Here is a 23,317-nt window from a genome sequence, read left to right on the forward strand (position 1 = left end):
CGATCCTGTCACTGTTTTCCAAGTGCACTGCTATTACATCTTTTATAATGGACTCTAGCATTTTCCCCACTACCGATGTCAGGCTTACCGGTCTATAATTCCCCGTTTTCTCTCTACCACCTTTTTTGAATAGTGGGGTAACATTAGCTACCCTCCAATCCATGGGAACTGTTCCAGAGTCTATAGAATTTTGGAAGATGACCAGCAATGCATCTACTATTTCTCGGGCCACTTCCTTAAGTACCCTAGGATGTAGATTATCAGGCCCTGGGGATTTATCGGCCTTCAATCCCGTCAATTTCCCTAACCCCATTTTCCTACAAATACTGATTTCATTCAGTTCCTCCCTCTCATTAGACCCTATGTTCCCTGACATCTCTGGGAGGTTATTTGTGTCCTCCTTTGTGAAGACAGGACCAAAGTATGTATTTAATTGGTCTGCCATTTCTTTGTTCCCCATTATAAATTCCCCTGATTCTGACTGCAAGGGACCTACGCTTGACATCACCAATCTTTTTCTCTTCACATATTTATAGAAGCTTTTACAGTCAGTTTTTATGTTCCCTGCAAGCTTATTCTCATACTCTATTTCCCCCCCTCTTAATTAATCCCTTTGTCCTCCTTTGCTGAATCCTAAACTGCTCCCAATCCTCAGGTTTGCTGCTTTTTCTGGCCAATTTATATGTCCTCTCCTTGGATCTTATGCTATCCCTGATTTCCCTTGTTAGCCACGATTGAGTCACCTTTTTTGTTTTATTTTTATGCCAAACTGGGATGAACAAATTCTGTAGTTCATCCATGCGATCGTTAAATGTTTGCCATTGCTTATCCACCGTCAACCCTTTAAATAACATTCCCCAATCTATCCTACCCAACTCGCGCCTCATGCCATCGTAGTTTCCTTCATTTAAAGTCAGGATCCTAGTCTCTGAGTCAAATACTTCACTCTCCATCTTAATGAAGAATTCGATCATATTATGATCGCTCCGCCCCAAGGGGCCTTGCACAACAAGATTGCTAATTAATCCTTTCTCATTACATAATACCCAGTCTAAGATGGCCTGATCTCTAGTTGATTCTCAAGAGTGGATAAGTCGCCTGGTCCAGATGGCTTGCATCCCAGGTTGCTAAGGGAATTGGGGGAGGAGATAGCAGAAGGGCTTGCCATCATTTTTATCCCATCATTGTGTTTTATCCCACTGTGTCAAATTTGGGGATGATACCAATTGACTGCAACAGGACATAGAAAGGCTAGCAGAATGGGAAGACAAGTGGCAGATGGAATTTAATACAGAGAAGTGTGAGAGGATGCATTTTGGCAAAAGGAACAGGGAGGGGCACTATACACTTAATGGCACAGTTTTAAAGAGTGTGCAGGGACAGAGGGACCTGAGAGTTAATGTGCATAGGTCCCTGAAGGTGGCGTGACATATTGAGAGAGTGGTTAGCAAAGCATATGGGATCTTGGGCTTCATAAATTCAGGAAACTTTCTTTTAACCGGCACCTAAATAACCGGCAAAATTCAGGAGTAGGTTCAGGTAAGTTTTACTTCATATTAGTGGCAGTTCCTGGATCTGTGGCTGTGTAACTGGGATTCGTGCACTTGTTGCTAAGCAACAGGGACGCTTGGTCTGTGGCCGGAGTTCCTGCACAGGTTGCTAAGCAACAGGGAAGCCTGGATTTGTTGCTGTGTACGGAGCTATCGTACCTTTTAAACTATATCTCTCTGTAATCCGGACTTTTTGATAAACCGGCACCACGCCGGTCCCGTTGGTGCTGGATAATAGAGTTTCCTGTAGAGGTATTGAGTACAAAAGTAGAGAAGTCATGCTGAACCTTTATAAAGCGCTGGCTAGGCCACAATTGGAGTATTGCGTCCAGTTCTGGTCACCACACTTTAGGAAGGATGTGAAGGCACTTCAGAGGGTGCAGAGGAGATTTGCCAGAATGGTTCCAGGGATGGGGGATCTTAACTACAAGGACAGGTTGCAGAAGCTGGATTTGTTTTCATTAGAGCAAAGGAGGTTGAGGGGTGATTTGATAGAGGTGTACAAGATTATGACTGGTTTGAATAGGCTAATGGGGAAAGGCTGTTCCTACTAGTTGATGGCACAAGGACTAGGGGACACAGATTTACGGTTTTGAGCAAGAGATACAGGGGGGATGTGAGGAAAAACTTTTTTACGTAGCGAGTGGTGAGGACCTGGAATTCGCTGCCAACGGAAGTGGTGGTACCGGACACGCTCATTGTGTTCAAGAGGACACTGGATAGGCACTTGAGGGAAATAAACTTGCAGGGCTATGGGAATAGGCCTGGGGAATGGGACTGACTGGATTGCTCTACAGAGAGCTGGCACGGACTCGATGGGCCAAATGGCCTCCTTTTGTGCTGTTTTGACTCTATGACCCTATGTACACATTGCAAACCTGTGGTTTACACATGAATTGAGTTATGCTGGCTGTGTTGCATTTTTCTATATCTCTACTGTATATTTGTACAGTTTTTTCCTGCTTGTACGTATTTGTGGAATGTTGCATATTATGTGATAGGCTCCTGTACCCCTTTTATTGTCCGTTTCAGTCTAGAGCCTGAATATATTAGTTCACAGAGCATATGTAGGTATTGTGATTGTGTTCCTAGTGCATTCCACATCATTGTGCTTCTGATACAATTGATATGTCAGTTTTGACTCATTTGGATTCACTGAATATTATGTGACTAGTGTATTACAAAGTTCCAGTGGGAGACATGAATCATTGAGTCTAAACAAACAATGTAGGGGACATGTGGGTTGTACAAATGTTTTTCTTCTCTCTTTGGTTTGTTTTGTTTCTTTGTGTCTTTTATGTTTTGCCTCTGAGCTCCCTGTAAATCCTACTTGATTCATGACCTGGTTTTCGGTGTGTTCAGCTATGGTACATTACAATCCTGACATTCAGGAATGGGATTCACAATGTTTCAGATGTGTATTTTGGTGAAGCCCATGGTTGAAATCTTGTTTTTTATTCCAGGGTTATAAGCTTGCATTTGGCATTTTCAAGGAGAATGTGAGCCGGTGGGGAGGAGGTGTTGCCACGGTTATCCCAAGTCCTGAAGATGATGTGTGGGGAATGATATGGCGTTTGAAAGCTGCTGATCGTCAGTCTTTAGATGAGCAAGTATTGTTTTGTGTACTTGTTTAATATTTGTAAACAAATCTCCATTTAAAAAAAAAAAAGATTTCTATAAAGACCTGGAGATTGGCCATCATCACCTTTTCAATCAGGTACTGTTTTGCTTTTATGATTCAAATGATTTGAGTTCAGGCTTCGCGCATCAGACATGCATACACATACTTGTGTATAGAAATCAATTTAATCTTTATTTAGGACAGGCACCAAGTTTTTTTTTTAAAACAGCAACATCGACCATAGCAATCTGAGCGCATGCTGCTATGGGTCAACCTTGACTTACATGATAGTGGTTATCTCTTTCCTAGGGGCACGGTCAGCCAACATCTCTTTCTCTCTCTAGATGATTTACTGCAGCTCCCCTCCTAGGTGAAGACCCTCTCCCTATATACCCTTTCTTGTCACTATGACACAGCAGCTTTGGCTGCAACTCCCCATTGTTTCCCAGACTTTACATAAACTTTATTACATTTGTCTGAGCAGATGGCATCCTTTTGCTGAATTTTTCAAGATGGCTCCTGGGCTAGCAGCTCCTTTCTGCGCTGCTCTTCTCTTCAACTGTATCCATAGTCATCCATTGCCATCTTTTGCCCTTTCTTCCCCCAATATCCTTCCTTCCATTGATTGGCCGCAGATGTGACTCCAGGATGGTATGTTGCCTCCCTGGTGCCAGGGTCAAGGATGTCCCTGAACGGTTGCAGGGCATCCTGAAGGGGAAGGGTGAACAGTCAGAGGTTGTGGTTCACATTGGTACCAACGACTTGGGTAGAAAGAGGGATGAGGTCCTGCAACAAGAATTTAGGGAGCTAGGTAGCAGATTAAAAAGCAGGACCTCAAAGGTTGTAATCTCTGGATTACTCCTGGTGCCACGTGCTAGTGAGTATAGGAATAGGAGGATAGAGCAGATGAATGCGTGGCTAAAGAGTTGGTGCAGGAGGGAGGGCTTTAGTTTCCTGGATCACTGGGTCTGCTTCTGGGGAAGGTGGGACCTGTACAAGTCGGACAGGTTGCACCTGAACCGGAACGGGACCAACATCCTTGAGGGAAGGTTTGCTAGTACTGTGGGGACGGTCTAAACTAACTTGGCAGGGGGATGGGATACGGCGTGGAGCTATAGTAGGGGCTGATGTATAGCCAAATATAGAGGGGGGAAAAAACAAAGTCAGCCTGGAAGGCAGTGCAAATATGTAACTGCACAAGGGAGGATGGCATTTATTTTAATGCAAGGAGTCTTGTGAGTAAGGCAGATGAATTGAAGGTGTTGATGAACACATGGGAGTATGATATTGTTGCTACCACAGAGCCATGGTTGAGGTAGGGGCAGGACTGGCAGCTCAATATTCCGGGGTATAGAAACTTCAGGCGAGACAGAGGGGGGTGTAAAAGAGGAGGGGGTGTCGCAATATTAATCAAGGAGTCAATTACTGCAGTAAGGAGGGATGATATCTTGGCAGGTTCCTCTAATGAGGCCATATGGGTAGAACTAAAAACAAAAAGGGGGCAAGCACTTTACTGGGAGTGTACTATAGGCCCCCCAAATAGTCAGGGGGAGATAGAGGAACAGATATGTAGGCAAATCTCAGAAGTGTAGAAATAATAGGGTAATGATAGTAGGGGATTTCAACTTCCCCAATATTAACTGGGATAGTCAGAGTGTGAAAGGCTTAGAGGGTGCGGAATTCTTAAAGTGCATCCAGGAGCGCTTTTTGAGCCAGCATGTAGAAAGTCCCACGAGAGGGGGCGGTACTAGACCTAATTCTAGGGAATGTAGCCGGGCAAGTGGTAGAAGTGTCAGTCAGAGAGCATTTTGGTGACAGTGATCATAATTCGGTGAGATTTAAGATAGTCATGGAAAAGGACATAGATGGACTGGAAATAAAAGTTCTAAATTGGGGGAAGGCCGATTTTTTTAATATGATAAGGCAGGATCTGGCCAAAGTGGACTGGGATCAGCTACTTGTAGGAAAATCCACATCAGAGCAGTGGGAGTCATTCAGAAAGGAAATAGAGAGAGTACAATGCCAACATGATCCCGTAAAGGTCGAGGATGGGACCAACAAGCCCAGGGAACCCTGGATGTCGAGGGATATACAAGAATGGATTAGGGAAAAAAAGGGAGGCTTTTGGCAGATACAAAGGTCTAAAAACAGTGGAAGCCCTAGAGGAGTATAGAAAGTGCAGGGGGGTACTTAAAGAAATTAGGAGAGTGAAGAGGGTGCATGAAAAAACACTGGCGGGCAAAATAAAGGAAAATCCCAAGGTGTTTTATAAGTATATTAAGGGCAAGAGGATAACCAGGGAAAGAGTAGGGCTCATTAGGGACCAAAGTGGCAATCTGTGTAGAGCCGGAAGATGTAGGTGAGATTTTAAATGAATATTTTGCATCTGTGTTCACTATGAAGAAGGACGATGTAGGCATAGAAATCAGGCAGGGGGATTGTGATATACTTGAACAAATTAGTATTGAGAGGGAGGAGGTACTAGCGGTTTTAGCGGGCTTTAAAGTGAATAAATCCCCAGGCCCAGACAAGATGTATCCCAGGCTGCTGTGAGGCAAGGGAGGAGATTGCAGGGGCTCTGACACACACATTTTCAGAATCTCTCTGGCCACAGGGGAGGTGCCAGAGGATTGGAGGACAGCTAATGTAGTGCCATTATTCAAGAAGGGTAGTAGGGATAAACCAGGGAATTACAGGCCAGTGAGCCTAACATCAGTGATAGGGAAATTATTGGAAAAAATTCTGAGGGACAGAATTAGTCTCCACTTGGAGAGGCAAGGATTAATCAAGGATAGTCAGCATGGCTTTGTCAGGGGGAGATCATGTCTAACCAATTTGATTGAATTTTTCAAGGGGGTGACTAGGTGTGTGGATGAGGGTAGTGCAGTTGATGTAGCCTACATGGACTTCAGTAAGGCTTTTGACAAAGTCCCGCGTGGGAGACTGATCAAGAAGGTAAGAGCCCGTGGGATCCAGTGCAATTTGGCACTTTGGATCCAAAATTGGCTTAGTGGCAGGAGGCAGAGGGTGATGGTCGAAGATTGTTTTTGTGACTGGAAGCCTGTGTCAAGTGGTGTACCGCAGGGATCGGTGCTGGGTCCTTTGCTGTTTGTACTGTACATTAATGATTTAGATATGAATCAGTCATAGAGTTTTACAACACAGAAAGAGGCCCTTCGGCCCATCGTGTCTGCGCCGCCCATCCCTCCCTGTCCAGTCTAATCCCATTTTCCAGCATTTGGTCCATAGCCTTGTATGCAATGGCATTTCAAGTGCTCATCCAAATGCTTCTTGAATGTTGTGAGGGTTCCTGCCTCTACCACCCTTTCAGGCAGTGAGTTCCAGCTTCCAACCACCCTCTGGGTGAAAAAGTTCCTCCTCAAATCCCCCCTGAATCTCCTGCCCCTTACCCTGAATCTATGCCCCCTTGTTATTGACCCCCCTACTAAGGGGAAAAGTTCCTCTTTATCTACCCTATCTATGCCCCTCATCATTTTGTACACCTCAATCAGGTCCCCCCTCAGCCTTCTTTGCTCCAAGGAAAACAACCCCAGCCTGTCCAGTCTCTCTTCATAGCTGAGGCGCTCCATCCCAGGTAACATCCTGGTGAATCTTCTCTGCACCCTCTCCAAAGCAATCACATCCTTCCTATAGTGAGGCGACCAGAACTGCACACAGTACTCCAGCTGTGGCCTCACCAGCGTTTTGTACAGCTCCATCATAACCTCCCTGCTCTTATATTCTATGCCTCGGCTAATGAAGGCAAGTATCCCATAAGCCTTTTTAACCACCTTATCTACCTGTTCCGCTGCCTTCAGGGATCTATGTACATGTACACCAAGGTCCCTCTGACCCTCTGTACTTCCTAGGGTCCTACCACTCATTGTGTATTCCCTTGCCTTATTTGTCCGTCCAAAATGCATCACCTCGCACTTTTCCAGGTTAAATTCCATTTGCCACTTTTCCGCCCATCTGACCAACCCGTTAATATTGTCCTGTAGCCTGAGGCTTTCCTCCTCGCAATTTACCACCCCACCAATTTTCGTGTCATCTGCGAACTTACTGATCATACCCTTTACATTCTCATCCAAATCATTAATGTAGATCACAAACAGCAAGGGACCCAGCACCGATCCCTGAGGTACCCCACTGGACACAGGCTTCCAGTCACAAAAGCAACCTTCGACCATCACCCTCTGCCTCCTGCCACTCAGCCAGTTTAGGATCCAACGCGCCAAGGCCCCCTGGATCCCATGGGCTCTTACCTTCTTGACCAGTCTCCTATGCGGGACCTTGTCAAAAGCTTTACTGAAGTCCATGTAAACCACATCCACAGCATTTCCCTCATCCACACACCTAGTCACCCCCTCGAAAAATTCAATCAGATTGGTCAGACATGATTGTAGGAGGTATGATCAGTTCGCAGATGACATGAAAATTGGTGGAGTGGTAAATAGCGAGATGGGAAGCCTCGGGCTACAGGACAATATAGATGGGTTGGTCAGATGGGCAGAACAGTGACAAATGGAATTTAACCCTGAAAAGTGTGAGGGGATGCATTTTGGGAGGACTAACGAGGCAAGGGAATACACAATGAATGGTAGGACCCTAGGAAGGACAGAGGATCAGAGGGACCTTTGTGTGCATGTACATAGATCCCTGAAGGCAGCAGGACAGGTAGATAAGGTGGTTAAAAAGGCATATGGAATACTTGCCTTCATTAGCCGAGGCATAGCATATAAGAGCAGGGAGGTTATGATGGAGCTGTACAAAATGCTAGTTAGGCCACAGCTGGAATACTGTGTGCAGTTCTGGTCGCCACACTATCGGAAGGATTGGAGAGGGTGCAGAGGAGATTCACCAGGATGTTACCTGTGCTGGAGCGCTTCAGCTATGAAGAGAGACTGGACAGGCTGGGGTTGTTTTCCTTAGAGCAGAGAAGGCTGAGGGGGGACCTGATTGAGGTGTACAAAATTATGAGGGGGGTAGATAGAAAGGAACTTTTCCCCTTAGTAGAGGGGTCAATAACCAGAGGGCATAGTTTTAAGGTAAGTGGCAGGAGGTTTAGAGGGGATTTGAGGAAAAACTTTTTCACCCAGAGGGTGGTTGGAATCTGGAACTCACTGCCTGAAAGGGTGGTAGAGGCAGGAACCCTCAACATTCAAGAAGCATTTAGATGAGCACTTGAAACTCCATACCATACAAGCCTACGGACCAAGTGCTGGAAAATGGGATTAGAATAGACGGGGCTTGATGGCCGGCGCAGACATGATGGGCCGAAGGGCCTCTTTCTGTGCTGTATAACTGACTCTGCGATACGCTGCCTCTGATAGTGAAGGCATTGGGTGACCGCTTTGCGGAACACCTCCGTTCAGTCTGTAAGGATGACCCCGAGCTTCCGGTCGCCTGTCATTTTAATTCACCGCCCCATTCCCACTCAGACCTCACTGTACTCGGGCTCTTGCATTGTTCCACGGAAGCTCAGCGTAAGCTCGAGGAACAGCACCTCATCTTCCGATTAGGCACTTTACAGCCTTCCGGACTCAATATCGAGTTCAACAATTTCAGATCATAACCTCGGCCCCCATTACATTTTTACTTATTTTTTATCCATGCCTTTGTTTTGGCCCTTTCCCCCCTCCCCCTTTTTTCTCTCTCCCACATGGCAGCTGTCTCCCATTCTGTCAGCGCATTTCACACCTAATCTAGCGCCGTCTTTTGTCTCCACTAGTCCTATCACCATCTCGTCTCGTTTTGAATATGTCTTGATGTCTCTTCACTTCTCTTTTGTTCTCTCCCAGCCCGGCCTTTTTATCTATTTCATTTCCTGTGCTTTTCCAGTCTTGACAAAGGGTTTGACCCGAAACGTTGACTTTTTTTCTCTCCACGGATGTTGCCTGGCCTGCTGAGTTTTTCCAGCATTTTCTGTTGTTATTTCAGCTCAAACTACAAGTTTAAAGCTCCCCCTGCAGAGTCCACTGCCCATCCCCAGCGTGTCTTTGTTCTCACTGAGCTCCTTCAATGCCGGAACTCTGCTGAAACTTGACCTCCATCACTGGATTCCCTGCAAACAGGACTTCGTTGACTACACGGCTTGACTCAGCGACTGTGGCGCTGCTCTACTTTTCAGTCACTTCAAGTCTTATGCTGCGGAATTCTTTTGGCAAATTGGTTTCCGATCTCCTGGACTTCTCTGGACATCTACACTACGTTTCTGCTTTGAATTACACTAGATTACACTACGTTTCTGCACTGGACTACATGGGACTATACTGGATTACACTAAGACTTACTTGCCATGTCGCTATCTTTGCTATTAAGATTTTTACCTTTAAACTGTGGATGTGTCACTGCTGAACTGGCTCTGCTGGCTTGCAGGTAGCAGCTGCTGTTTTCACTTGCTGTCCGGTGACTTGTTTTACCGGTTTTCAGCTTTGCTGGTCGCTGGCTTGTGGTCTTGCTTTTTCTCCGCCGCTTTGATCTACAGTGACCTCCAACTTGCGTCAATTTAGCCGCCATCTTCCTGCATCGCTACCGACTCTCATTCCTACAGCAACAACCTCCATCCTCGAACTCTCTACCCTTCAGATAGCTTCTGGACTTCACTCACCTGCTTTGGACAACGGTTCGTCGATGCTCCATCCTGCTTACGTCGGCTTTGTCCTTCCATGGGACCTCTGACTCCGACCCTGGTCTCCCTACTATTGTCCCCAACCTATTCCCTGCTACCAAGAAATATGTATTCCATTAATTAATACATTTAAACAGGCCTATGTGACCTGAACTTTTCCCCTGTCCATTCTTGTGTGCACTCTGGCTGCCGCTCCGAACCCGAGCCATTTCAAGACTTTTCCACTTTTCCCCTCTTTTCCTTTCTCTCCCTCCCTGACCAGTCTCCCCTGTCGTCATGCCTCCTTTCATCTCTCTTCTCTCGCATACGTTGCCCTCCCAAATCCCAATCCCTATCCCAATCCCTCGTTACTCTTCGACCGTCCTACACACCTGCTGCCATCCCAGGTTTGACTCCCACTTGGATAAGCCTAGAGCTTCCCTCTGTGCCTTTCTTGGCATCCTATGAAGGGCCCATCGAGTCACCCATCACTGCCGTCTTACGAGCAGCAACCCCAACTGTCTTATCCTACTCTCTCGCCGACCTGCGTGCCCACTGGGGGCTAATCTTGCCAATCTCCTCCCCATCCAGCTCCTCCTCATTTCTCCTCTTCCCCCCCCCCGCCACCCCCCCAGCACTGACCCTGTGGACGCTGGCAGTGGGGCAGCCATCACAGAGCCTCTCCGCATCTCTCTACAGAATGTCCATTCACTTGTTAACAAGGCCCTTGCCATCCATGCGATCATTGTGGATGATTGCATCGGCATCATGGCCCTGACGGAAACTTGGTTGAGGGGCGATGACACCTTGCCCTAAATGAAGCCTCCCCACCTGGCTATACCTTCCATCACTTGCCCTGCTCAGACCGCCGTGGTGGCGGTGTGGCTCTCCTCACCAAATCACACCTTGGTCTGCCCCCTATTCCTCAGGCACTTTCTCCTTTGAGCATCTCGCCTTATTCCACCCCTCTTCCCCTCCATTTAAAATTATTCTTCTATACTATCCACCCAAGTACCATAAAAATGTTATTGCTGAGATATCTTCTGCTTTCCTCCCTTGGCCTCTGCACTGAACGACTTCTCATCCTCTGATTTCAACCTCCATCTCAATTCATCATGCACTTTCTCCTGAGTTCACTAGCCTCCTATCCTCCCTTAATCTCTCTCTCCCATGTAAACTCCCCAACCCATATTCACGGCCACCCCCTCGACCTTGCCATCTCTCCTGGCCTCGCTACTCCCATCGCGTCAATCGCAGATAAGACCATCTTTGACCACTTCCTCGTATCACTCTCCACCTGCATCTCCCTCCCCAACCCTACTTCCTTCTGTGTCTGCCCCTGGAAAAAGCTCTCTCCCCTCTCTTACAACTGCACTTTTGAAATCCCAACTGTCCAGCCTTTGGCCCTCCATTCACCATGACATTTCTGCAGCTACCAATCTGCTCAACCACACCCTCACCACCACCTTTGATGCCCTAGTCACTATTAAAACAATTACTCTCTCTCCCCCTGGTACAGCCCTCATCTCCGCTCCCTTAAGTCCAAGGGATGCAGACTTGAGCGGATATGGTGGACAACTGGTTTAGCCATTCACCACCAAATCTGACTGGACCACATAAAGCATTACCGGGTCCGGCTCTCGTCTGCCAAAATTACTATCTATTCCAGAATCCTTCTGCAATGCAAAGATAAACTGCGGCTCCTATTGTCTACTGCTAACAGTCTTCTTAAACCCCACTCCCCTGTCTCCTCCACCCTCCCCTCCCACAACAAGTGTGAGGCGTTCATGGACTTCTTTGTCTCTAAGATTGAGACCATCTGTTCAGCTGCCTCTGCCACTTCCCTTCCTTCCTCTAGTCCACCGGGTGAAACTTCCTCTAAGATTCCCCCCTGCCCTAGCCCTGAACTCACATCTTTGTCCAGTTTCTCTCCGATCTCCCCTCTTGACCTCTCCATGCTCATCCTGTCCACGAGACCCACTTCCTGCTCCCTCGACCCTATTCCCACCAAACTGCTGACCACCCAACTTCCTTTTCTGGCTCCCATGTTAGCTGACATTGTTAATGGTTCTCTCTCCTCAGGTATTGACTCCCTCTCCCTCAAATCTGCCATCATCACTATCAAAAAAACAACTCTTGACTTCTCCGTCCTTGCAAACTACCGCCCCATCTCCAAGCTCCCTTTCCTCTCAAGTCCTTGAACATGTTGTCACCTCCCAAATCCGTGCCCATCTTTCCCGCAATTCCATGTTTGAATCCCTCCAATCAGGTTTCCGCCCTTGCCACAGTACCGAAACGGCTCTCATCAAAGTCACAAACTACATCTTATGTGACTGTGACAAAGGTAACCTATCCCTCCTCGTCCTTCTTGACTTGTCTGCAGCCTTTGACCCTGTTGACCACTCCATCCTTCTCCACTGCCGTCCAGCTGGGTGGGACTGCACTCGCCTGGTTCCATTCTTCTCTATCTAATCGTAGCCAGAGAATCACCTGCAACGGCTTCTCTTCCCGCTCCATTACCTCTGATGTCCCCAAAGGAGCTATCATTGGCCCCCTCCTATTTCTCATTTACATGTTGCCCCTTAGCGACATCATCCAAAAACACAGCATTAGTTTCCACATGTACGCTGATGACACCCAGCTCTACCTCACTACCACTTCTCTCAACCCCTCCACGGTCTCTAAATTGTCTGACTGCTTGTCTGACATACAGTTCTGGATGAGCAGAAATTTTCTCCAAATAAATTTTGGGAAGACCGAAGCCATTGTTTTCAGTCCCCGCCACAAACTTCGTTCCCCAGCCACTGACTCCATCCCTCTCCCTAACATCTGTCTGAGGCTGAACCACACTGTTCGCAACCTTGGTGTCCTATTTGACCCTGAAATGAGCTTCCGACCACATCCGCAGCATAACTAAGCACCTATTTCCACCTCCTGTAACATCGCCTGTCTCCGCCCTTGCCTCAGCTCATCCGCTGCTGAAACCATCATCCATACCTTTGTTACCTCTAGACTTGACTATTCCAACGCACTCCTGGCTGGCCTCCCACATTCTACCCTATGTAAACTTGAGGTCATCCAAAACTCAGCAGCCCGTGTCCTAACTTGCACCAAGTCCCGTTCACCCATCACCCCTGAACTCACTGACCTACAGTGGCTCCCGGTTAAGCAACGCCTCTGTAATGTCCGAGTATAAATAATACACGGACTGCAGGAGAACAATAAAACAGGTATTTACTTGAACAGAGGGTACTCTTTTATTTGGACCCAAAAAAACCCAATTCGACTGTAAATAAACAAAAGTTCAACTAAAGCTTAACAAATCAAATTAAAATTTGGTTTTCCGTGTTGATGATGCACTCCAGTCCCCGCGGCGCCCACCGGTCGCGGAAATACTCAAGCGCACCGGCGGACACCGCGTGCTCCATCTCCAGGGCCACCCGGGCGCGAACATGGCCGCGGAAGAGATGCAGGCAATCCGGCTAGACGACTCCCTCGACCGCCCGCTGCCTGGACCAATTGATGGCTCTTTTAGCCAGGCCCAGGAGCAGGCCCACAAGGAGGTCCTCCAACCTGTCCGCTCCCCTCCGCACCGGGTGACCGTAGATCAAGAGCGTGGGACTGAAGTGCAACCAAAAATCGAGGAGCAGCCCCTTCAAGTAGTGAAAGAGGGGCTGCAACCTCTCACAATCCATATAAACGTGAAACACGGACTCCTCCAGGCCGCAAAAAATGCAGGCGGCCTGGGAGTCCGTGAACCTACTTAAAACCTTATTGCACGGGACCGCTCCGTGCAACACCCTCCAGGCCAAGTCCCCGATGGAACAAGGGAGGACTCCCGCATAGAGAGCCCTCCATTGGGGACCTCTGCTACCGCCGGTCGGCAAAACGCCACGCCAAGGCGTGTCCGGACGGTAGACGAAGATGGCAAAGTGGAGAGTGTGCAGGAGCAGCCCGTACAGGAAACCCCTCCGCGCGGAATGAAAAGGCACGGAGGGTATTTCCTCGAGACGGCTCAAGTTGTGAGGCGCCGGTTCCCGAGGGGAGTTTCGGGGCCGGGCGCCGATGAGGAATTCCGTCCGAACGGGGGTAAGCTCGGACGGGATCGCCCCACGTGCTTGAGCCGCCTCGATACACCTAGTGGAGTCGGGGCCCAGTGCCGCTTTTACCGATTCGATGGTTTCGACCGCGAGCCGGACGTTGGCCCAGGACAGGCGCCGCGCCAGCTCCTCCGGCGCCATCCAGCCCGCTCCTCCGCCATCGAGCAGGTCCCCGACTCTGGTCACCTTGCCAGCCACAGCCCTACCCTCCGCCAGCCGCCCGAACCCGTGTTCGTGGAGGTGCGGATTCCTGAGCAGCGGCTCCCGAAGGAGAGCCGCCGCTCCTGACGGGGGAGAGCTCCGCCTGGAAGCGACGTAGTTCCAAACCCATAGCAGTTCCTGGTAGAAGACAGGCAGCTCCCGCAGGCCGGCACGCCTGCTGCCCACTTTCGCAAACAGGAGCTGCGTGTCGTAATTGAGGCCATGCAGCTGGCGGAAGAAAAACGTCGCCAGCGCACACCATCTCGGAGGATTCTCGACGTACAGGTATCTCTGCAGCGTCTGAAGACGGAAAGTCGCAGCCTGGGTGCGAAGGCACACCAGCGCCTGACCGCCCTCCCTAAGCGGGAGACACAGAACCGCGGCAGAGACCCAGTGCTTCCTTTTGTCCCAGAAGAAGTCGATGAGCTTCTTCTGCATCTTGGCGACAAACGCAGGGGGAGGGATCAAAGTGACCAACCGGTACCACAACATGGCGGCCACCAGCTGGTTTATGACCAGCGCTCGACCCCTATAGGACAACACTCGGAGCAGTCCTGTCCAGCGTCCTAGGCGAGCGGTGACTTTGGCCTCCAGCTCTTGCCAGTTCGCCGGCCAAGCGTCCTCGGCAGGGCTAAGGTAGACTCCCAAATAGAGGAGGTGCGTGGTGCTCCAGGCGAAAGGCCTGAACTCCTCCGGCAGGGAGTCCACCCGCCACTGACCCACCAGGAGTCCGGAACATTTCTCCCAGTTGATCTTGGCGGAGGATGCGTCCGAGTAAATCTGCTGGCATTCCCGCATCCTCCGCAAGTCAGCGGGATCCGTGACCGTGAGGAGCACGTCATCGGCGTAAGCCGAGAGGACCACCTCCACGCCCGGCCCTTGCAGAGCCAGTCCCGTCAACCTCTTCCGCAAGAGGCGCAGGAAAGGCTCCACGCAAATGGCATATAACTGACCGGACATGGGGCATCCCTGACGCACCCCCCTCCCGAAGCGAAGGGGCGCCGTCAAGGACCCGTTAACTTTAATCAGACACTCCGCGGCGGCGTACAGAAGTCGGATCCGGGCGACGAAATGCGTCCCGAACCCGAATGCGCGCAGAGTCCCGAAGAGATACTCGTGATCCACCCTGTCGAACGCCTTCTCCTGATCCAGGGAAAGGAAGGCGACCGACAGACCAGCCCTCTGGGAGTGGTGGACCAGGTCCCGGACCAGATGGATGTTATCGTGGATGGTCCGGCCCGGGACCGTGTAGGACTGGTCGGGGTGGATCATGTGGGCCAGCACGGTGCCAAGGCGAGCAGACATGGCCCTGGCAAAGATTTTATAGTCCGTGCTGAGGAGGGAGACCGGGCGCCAGTTCTTAAGGAGGCGGAGATCGCCCTTCTTAGGCAGCAGGACAATGACCGCCCTGCGCCAAGAGAGGGGCATCTCCCCGGTCGCCAAACTTTCCCCCAGGACCCGCGCGTAGTCGCCCCCCAAGACGTCCCAGAACGCCCTGTGGAACTCCACGGTCAGCCCGTCCAGCCCCGGGGACTTTCCCCTAGAGAGCTGGCGGAGGGCGCCGGTCAGCTCCGCCAGACTTAGCGGAGCGTCCAATTTTTCGACGCCCTCCGGGCCAACCTTCGTCAGGTCCTCCCACAAAACTCTGCGCGCATCCTCGCTGGACGGATCCGGAGAGAACAGAGCCCCGTAATAGGCGCGGGTCTCCGCGCTGATTCCCTCCGGATCCGAGACCAGAGATCCGTCGTCGGCCAGCAGCCCCAAGAGCTGCTTACGGACCCCCCGTCTTTTTTCCAGCGAGTAGAAGAAGGGGGAGCCGCGGTCCAGGTCCCGCAGGAGCTGGATCCGCGACCTCACGTACGCGCCTCGGGACCCGACGAGCTGCAGGTCCTTCAGCGCGCCCTTCTTCTCTTCGTACACCTTCCGCAGGGCCGGGTCCTCGACGACCTGACCGAGACGGGACTCCAGGTCGAGCACCTCCTTCTCCAACCGCCCGACCCGGGCCTCCCGCCTCTTGGTCGACCCCTTCGCGTACTCCTGACAGAAGAGACGGATGTGAGCCTTGCCCACATCCCACCATAGCCTCAAGGAGGGGAAGCCCCCCTGCTTCCTTCTCCAGTCGGCCCAGAATCGACGAAACGAATCCCGGAACCGTGCGTCCTCCAGCAGCAGGTTGTTAAAATGCCAGTACACGGACCCCCCCCGCGCGCGCAGCGGAGCGAGCTCCGCCCACACCAGGTGGTGGTCCGTGCACGGCACCAGCCGCATGGAAGCTGCCGGAACGCAGGAGACGAACGCCCGGGAAATGTAGAGGCGGTCGATTCTGGACCTTCCTCCCCCAGACCTCACGCTAGTGAAGGCGCTGGAGTCGGGGTGGAGATTTCGCCAGACGTCCACCAAGTCGAAGGACCCAACCTGGTCCCTCAACTTCTCCATCGCCGCCGGGCTTCGCGGGGGACCCGAACGGTCCCTCGCCTCGAGGGTGCAGTTAAAATCCCCCCCGAGGATGACGCACTCGCCCACGTCGATGGAGCCCAAGAGAGCGGACACTTCTTCGAAGAAGCGCACTTGCTGCGCACTGGTCTGAGGGGCGTACACGTTCACTAGATGGAGCGGCACGCCCCCCAGGCGAACAGTGACATGGAGCAAGCGGCCCAGCACGTGCTCCTTGACCCCCAAGATCTCCGGCTGAAAATGCGGGGCCAGCAAGATAGCCACCCCGCTGGAATTGTTGGAGAGGTGACTCATGCTGACCCCTCCTTGCCACTCCAGGAGCCACGTGGCTTCGTCTCCCGGAACGGTGTGGGTTTCTTGCAGGAAGCACACCGCATACTTCCCGTCCCGAAGGACCGAGAAGTTATTGAATCTGCGGCGCGCCTCCCTGCTGCCGTTGATGTTGAGGCTGGCTATGGTTATCTTCATGTCAGAAGCATAGTGCAACCTCTACCTACACCTAACGGGGCGAGGAAGCGCAGCCGCTGGTCCGCCGCCACTTCCTCAGCAGCCCAGTGAGAAACGTTGTGAGCCGACGCAGCTCGAGCGGGTTCACACCCTCGTCCGCGCCCAAGATCTTAACGGCGGCGCGGACGGAATCGATGAGCAGCGCCAGCTCCGACCACCTGTCGAGGGCCAGCCGGACCTTATTGCGCTGACCCAGGCACGTGGCCATAAAATCCCGGAGTTCCCTTACGGAAATGAGGGGAGACTTGGCAAGGGGCACGAGGTCATCCATCGCCACGTCGGCGCTGGAGTCCGAATCGTCCTCCGTGCCCATCACCGAGTCCCCATCCTCCTCCAGGGGGTCGTCACCAGCGGCCGACCCGTCCGCCGCGCAGTGCGAAGCGAACGACTCGGCCGCGCCAGCCAGCCCCGCCTCCGCCCGGATCCCACCCCCAGGATCGGCGGCAGAGGATTTCTCCCTGGGCTCCTCTAGGGGTGCCGGGCCAGAAGACGGCGGCGGTTCAGAGCTCCCCTCCGCCTCAGACGCCGGAACGACCGGAGAAACCGGGGAGAGAACAATTTCCAGCTCCTCCAGTACGTCCGGCACCAGAGACGCAGCCAGGGGGCCATCCTCCTCCCCGCCACCAACCTCCGACCCAGCGGACGGGGGGTTTTGAATTAAAAGCTCTACCAGGACGAGCATCCCCTGGGAGACGTCCGGGTCGCATTGGGCGAGCTCATTATCCTCGAGCTCGCCCGACCCAACCCCCAGGCTGCCCGACCCGGCGAGGGGTAACGACACCGATAAAAGGTCAACTTCAATTACTGCCGCGGGTTGTTCCGCAACCCCCCCCACGGGCAGGGTCTCATCCTCATCCCCGGGAGGCACGTGCTGGACAGACACATCTGCCTCAGCCTCCCGAGGGACAGGCGACCCCTGCCGATCGCTGGTGATGACGACAGCGCTGGGGGGGCGGGGGGGGCGCAGTACCCGCGGCGGGCGACGACTCCCCCTGCTCGGAGGGACCTTCCTCCTCCCGGTCCTCCTCCTCATCCAGGGGGTCGCGCCTTCTTTTTAGCACGGAGGGAGCGAGGGAGACCTCCATGTCTGCAAAGGCCTCCTCCTCGACTCCCTCCGGCGGAGCAGGTTTGTCGGGTTCCTCGGGCCCGAGCCCGGCCGCAGGTATTGGCATTACCGCTGCGGCGGTTGCGGCCACAGGCTCGGGCACGGGGCCCCTCCCGCTCACATCTGCCCTGATCAACTCCGCGAGGAGCGCGGGTGTAAGGGGCTCAAGGGGCAAGGGCTCACCATCCACGGGGGGACCTGCCCTAAGGTGCTTCTTTTTTCCCCGTGCCTTCTTTCCGGCCGGACACGCTCCCTCCCCCCCGCCGGAGGCCTTGGTGGCATCGGCCCCCGACGTCAACCGCGCATCAGACGTACTTGACGCGTGGGCAGATCCGGGGGGAAGGGCGGCGGCGGCGGCGCCAGCCTCGGCCGCACGAGATGATCCGGCGGCCTTGGAGGCAGGGCAGTTCCTCCTGATGTGCCCCACCTCCCTGCAGGCATGGCACCTCACACCGTCCGACGTCCAAAAGGCGCGGTAGGCGGTCCCCTCGTGGAGGACGACGAACGCCCCTTCAGTGTCCTCCTCCCGCGCCAGCTGGATAAACAGCTGGCGCCGGAAGGAGAAGACGTGGCGAAGGCTGGCCTCCCGGAAGCCGAGCGGGATGGGCGTGATCCCCGACCTCACCTCCCCAAGTTGTCGCAAATGGGGAAGGAGGAGCTCACCAGGAACATAGGGCGGGACGTTGGAAATAATGATCCTCTGCGCGGTGGCCTCGAGAGGATCCACCGGCAGGAAGGTCCCGCCCACGGTGAGCCCCTTGGCGACAGCCAGGGACACCGCCCGCTCCGACCCCAGGAAGAACACAGCCTTCCCATACATTTTCGAGGCCGCGACGATGGCTGAGGGGCCGACAACCCCAGCCATGGCCTTGACGCAGGCCTCGATGGTCATAGTGGGGTGAGTGTAGCTCTTCACCCCAAGCTTTTTTGTTATTAATCGAAAAGGTGACGGGGCAGCAGGAACAGCGGGAGCAGCTGTGGCCGTGGCTACCACTCTCGCATAGGTCCCGGCTGGCCCCGCCACCGGCGAAGACGCAGTCGCCATTCTGGGGTGCTTTTTTTTAAGGGCTACACTCACCCCAAGTCACAGGCCTGAAGGTGTTAATGGCCTCGGTGTATATATATTTTTTTTGTCCTCTATTGAGCAGAGGGAGCTGATTAAAATGAGGACACACCTCTCTCCTTATTGATTTAAATTGGGAGAGTGGCCTCTCCCCTCTGCTCAATTGGCAATTAATAAAATAGATGAAACTAAGGTGCCTTAGAAAGACAGGCAGAGAGAGACAAAGAGAGAGAGAGAGAGAGAGGTGGGGGGGTGGGAAGGAGGGAGGCCGCAAAGGGCAGTGTTGCCACTCAGGATGGTGGGTGGGTGTTGGCAGGGTTGCACTCTCCGATGGAAAAAGTCTTTGGTGATGGTGGTCTTCTGGCAGGGGGAGAAGACGTCTTCACCTGGAAAAGCTGGAGAAGCCCAGGCTTAGTCCTGCAACAGGTCTTAACGATGTAATTAAATTAAATTAAGGACTTCACCTTGGGCAGCTCCAAGCTCTCCCAGGGCAGGCAATAGAAGGGATGCTAATTAGTGGTGTGTGTGGCCTAGCTTTTAACAAGAGCACACACACACACTACACCCCTTGATGATCCGGCCTTGCTTCTTCTTTTCTCCCCCCACCTAAAATACAAAGTCTTGGGAGAGTGCCCCAAATAACACCCACCTGTAGATGTTCCGGATGAAGTTTTCTTCCCTCCTTTCAAGCAGTTGGTTTCTCTCCCCTCTCTCCCTCTCCTGAAGTGGAGGCCAATTTGGGGAGGCAGTGATAGAAAGGCCTCTCCCCTGGTTGATGTTGATGTAGGCCTCCTTTCTCCTTCTCCTCCTCTGTCCTCTCTCTCCAGGCACCTCAGTTGATGTAATGATGGTGGAGTTGGTGGTGGTGGTCCAACGTTCTCCTCCTCTTCCTGGTCAGGGGACCACCACTTTAATCCACTCTCCAAAGTCTGGCTGCTCCCTCTGCTCGTGCTTGCAGCTGCACAGCCAACAATGCTGTGCAAACTGAACAGAGGGTAACTTAAGACTGAAATACAGAAGCCTGCTATGGCTTTGTATACAGGGGTGGTCACTGCCGGTACTGCAGTATAGGATCAGTTCTTCTCTTAAAGGCACATACACAACCGCCTCGATTTCAAAATTCTCATCCTTGTTTTTGGATCCTTCCATGGCCTCGCCCCTCCCTATCTCTGTAATCTCCCCCAGCCCCACAACCCCCCCCAGATATCTGCGCTCCTCTAATTCTGCCCTCTTGAGCATTTCTGATTTTAATCGCTCAACCACTGGTGCCTGTACCTTCTGTTGCTTAGGCCCTAAGCTCTGGAACTCCCTGCCTAAACCTCTCCACCTCTCTACCTCTCTTTCCTCCTTTAAGACACTTCTTAAAACCTATCTCTTTGACCAAGCTTTTGGGCACCTGCCCTAATTTCTCCTTATGTGGCTTGATGTCAAATTTTTTGTCTTATAATACTCCTGTGAAGCGCCTTGGGACGTTTTACTACGTTAAAGGCGCTATATAAATACAAGTTGTTGTTAACACTGTCCTTGCAATTGGCATCAGGAAATACTAACTACCCAATGCGCAGTACATTATTTCCATTGCTGATTACTATTCTATTGATACCCAGGTCTACAGACCCTTCCAGTTAACCTCCGCACTTGCCACAAGGGCATTTGTACACGACCGTATCTGTTCCCCCAGATTTCACTTCCTTATCCATTACCTGTGCAGGGCCGTCTGCACAAACATACAAATCAGTCCAGATATTGATTAGGTATTTCAAAATATTGTGGCTTAAACCTATTCTGTTTCTCGGGTAAAAAATAAAAATTTCACACCGCCATAATATGTTCAGTAACCATGTATTTTTAAAAAAGAAAACAAAAAATTATCAAATACCTGTGGTCAGTCAGTCAATCAATACTACCCTTAACACTTTCTATTCTGATCTACTACATTCATCCAAAGTTATTATACATCACCAAAGAACTGCTAAACAGACATTCCAGTGTGGCCAATAATTTGGAGAAAACTTGCAATTCTTTTACACTTCTACTCCACTGTTTACTGGACAAAGTGGACCATGCAACACTGCAAAATATTTTTTTTTAAATTTAATATGCGAGTGGCCATTCGGAGGATGCCATTGTCAAGGGGCTAAAGATTGCAAAGCAGAAGAGATGAAGACAAAAAAGGTGCCAGAGGATGGGTTTGGTAGATGTAGTTGGGAAGAACTTTAAACAATTCAATCTCGTTTAGCATTCATGAGGATGTTTAAGCATGGTTTGTCGAGCTGGATGGCCAATGCTTTTGCTATACCCAGCCACTCCAGAAGAGGAAGATGACAGGCTGCCTGGGTAAGTAGTTAGCCATGGAAAAAATACTATAGGTAGGACAAATTGGAACTCCTCACCGTTTGCATAATTTAAAAAAAGTGATTGTTTTTGAACATAAAATATGTAAACATTACACAATACAATATTGTTGTGTTTTTTAAAAAAAGAGTAATTTCTTCCATAAACCTAGTTTTGTAGTTTGCAGGTTCCCAAATGTAATCTCTCTGCCCTTGAAATAATATGAAGGTATGTGAATCATGCCTAATGTCCTTTTTTTAAAATTTTAAAAACGTCAATTTCAACCTGTCCTAAATATTGCATAGCCAGTCAGAAGTGCATTTTTCCAGCATCACAACTGCAGATCAGTTCATAGCCTGCATGAAGCCACAGAGCAGCTCTGGGGTGGAGTGCTTCCCTGTTGATGAGGAACACCGTGATTTAAAAAAAAACTCCAGTCACTACAAGTGGGTCTAGAATAAGGCTAGTGTAGAGTTAATTCATTGAGCATTTCTTTTACAAAAATACACTATTTTGCTTTTAAAACTCTAGCTTTATGCATTTGGTTTACAATGTACATAAATGTGTGTGGTTACAATGCTGTTTATGATGTAATTCCTTTGATTTGGACCATCATTAAGGCATGTGTTGATAATGTGATTCAGGAAATGGTATTCAAGGGAGTAATTGTGCTACTACTTTTGGTTACATTTTAGTTTTAACATTGCACTGTTATGCTTCTTGAAACTCATTTATGATCTATATTATAATGATGCTGTGTGTATTTGAGAAGCTTCAAAAGAAAGGGGAACTTTTCATTCAGGCTTATTTATGATTAAGTATTATGTATATGACCCGGAAGAAGTGCAGTCGAAGGAAAAGACAGACCAACATCTCAGCTTTTATCCTATTTTCTTTTAGATGGAATTTAAATCTGTGACCATGTAAATCCCTCAGCAAAATTGTGTTTTTTTTTTTAAATCAATATAAATCTAATCCCATCACCAGTAAGAAAATGTTTTGACATTTAAAGTTAGTGATTGCAGATCTGCTTTGTGTTAAGATGCTGTTGGGCGGGGGAGGCTGCAGTGACTACATATCACTTTTTTTCCCTTCCCAACAGTCAAGAAAATGTGAAGGAAGGGGTATACAGTCCAATTGAGGTTAAAGTGGAACAGGAAGATACAGGAGAAGAAGTAATATGTCTGACCTACCAGATGAATTATTTTAATTACTCCCTTACATCCCCACTTTACAAAGAGGTATGTAAAAAAAAAAAAGTTGTCTTCCACAGACTTAAAATGAGAATTAAGACAGAAAAGTTTCTCTGTGATCCAGGATGTAGGCCATAATGCCCCACATGTCTATTTAGCCTCCTTGAATTGTATTCTTGTACCTAGGTGCAGAAAAAATCAAAACCATTTACACGCTAATGTTTGAAAGCAATTGATTAAGTGTTTGTATTTACCAACAGTCCAAAGTTGTACATCAGGTACCTACAAGTCAACTTTGTGATTAATGATTAGATACAGTTACAATTGTTTTTAGAACTCTGGAGATGTCCACTTTTTGGTGCTAAGACTGAGATGACTCAGTATCTGGAGTGTGCATAGTCCATTTCTGTAGAAGACGGCCTGAATTCTATCAGGATACAGATGGTGGCTGTTTCTTTTTTTCCATTCTGTTTCATAAGACTGATTGATAGATAACATTAAAGTCACAAATCATTTTCAAACAATTATCCAGCTCAAAAGCTGGCTGGAGAAGCAGATTGCTTTTTACCTTTTTAACGC

The 23,317-nt window shown here is 50.4% G+C and overlaps 1 protein-coding gene across 1 annotated transcript in view; it reads left to right on the forward strand.

The window, feature by feature from the left end:
- The window catches only part of LOC147117736 (gamma-glutamylcyclotransferase-like), a 39,073-nt gene that overhangs the window by 12,987 nt on the left and 2,769 nt on the right, over positions 1 to 23,317 (forward strand). Inside the window, exons 2-3 of the mRNA XM_085988970.1 lie at positions 3,014 to 3,156; positions 22,648 to 22,786. Coding sequence (XP_085845096.1) covers positions 3,014 to 3,156; positions 22,648 to 22,786 — 282 coding nt within the window. The remainder of the gene's footprint in view (positions 1 to 3,013; positions 3,157 to 22,647; positions 22,787 to 23,317) is intronic.

Source organism: Somniosus microcephalus, chromosome 5 (assembly GCF_052327205.1).
Source record: "Somniosus microcephalus isolate GS21.2 chromosome 5, FLI_Smic_1.0, whole genome shotgun sequence".
NCBI classification, from domain to species: Eukaryota; Metazoa; Chordata; class Chondrichthyes; order Squaliformes; family Somniosidae; genus Somniosus; species Somniosus microcephalus.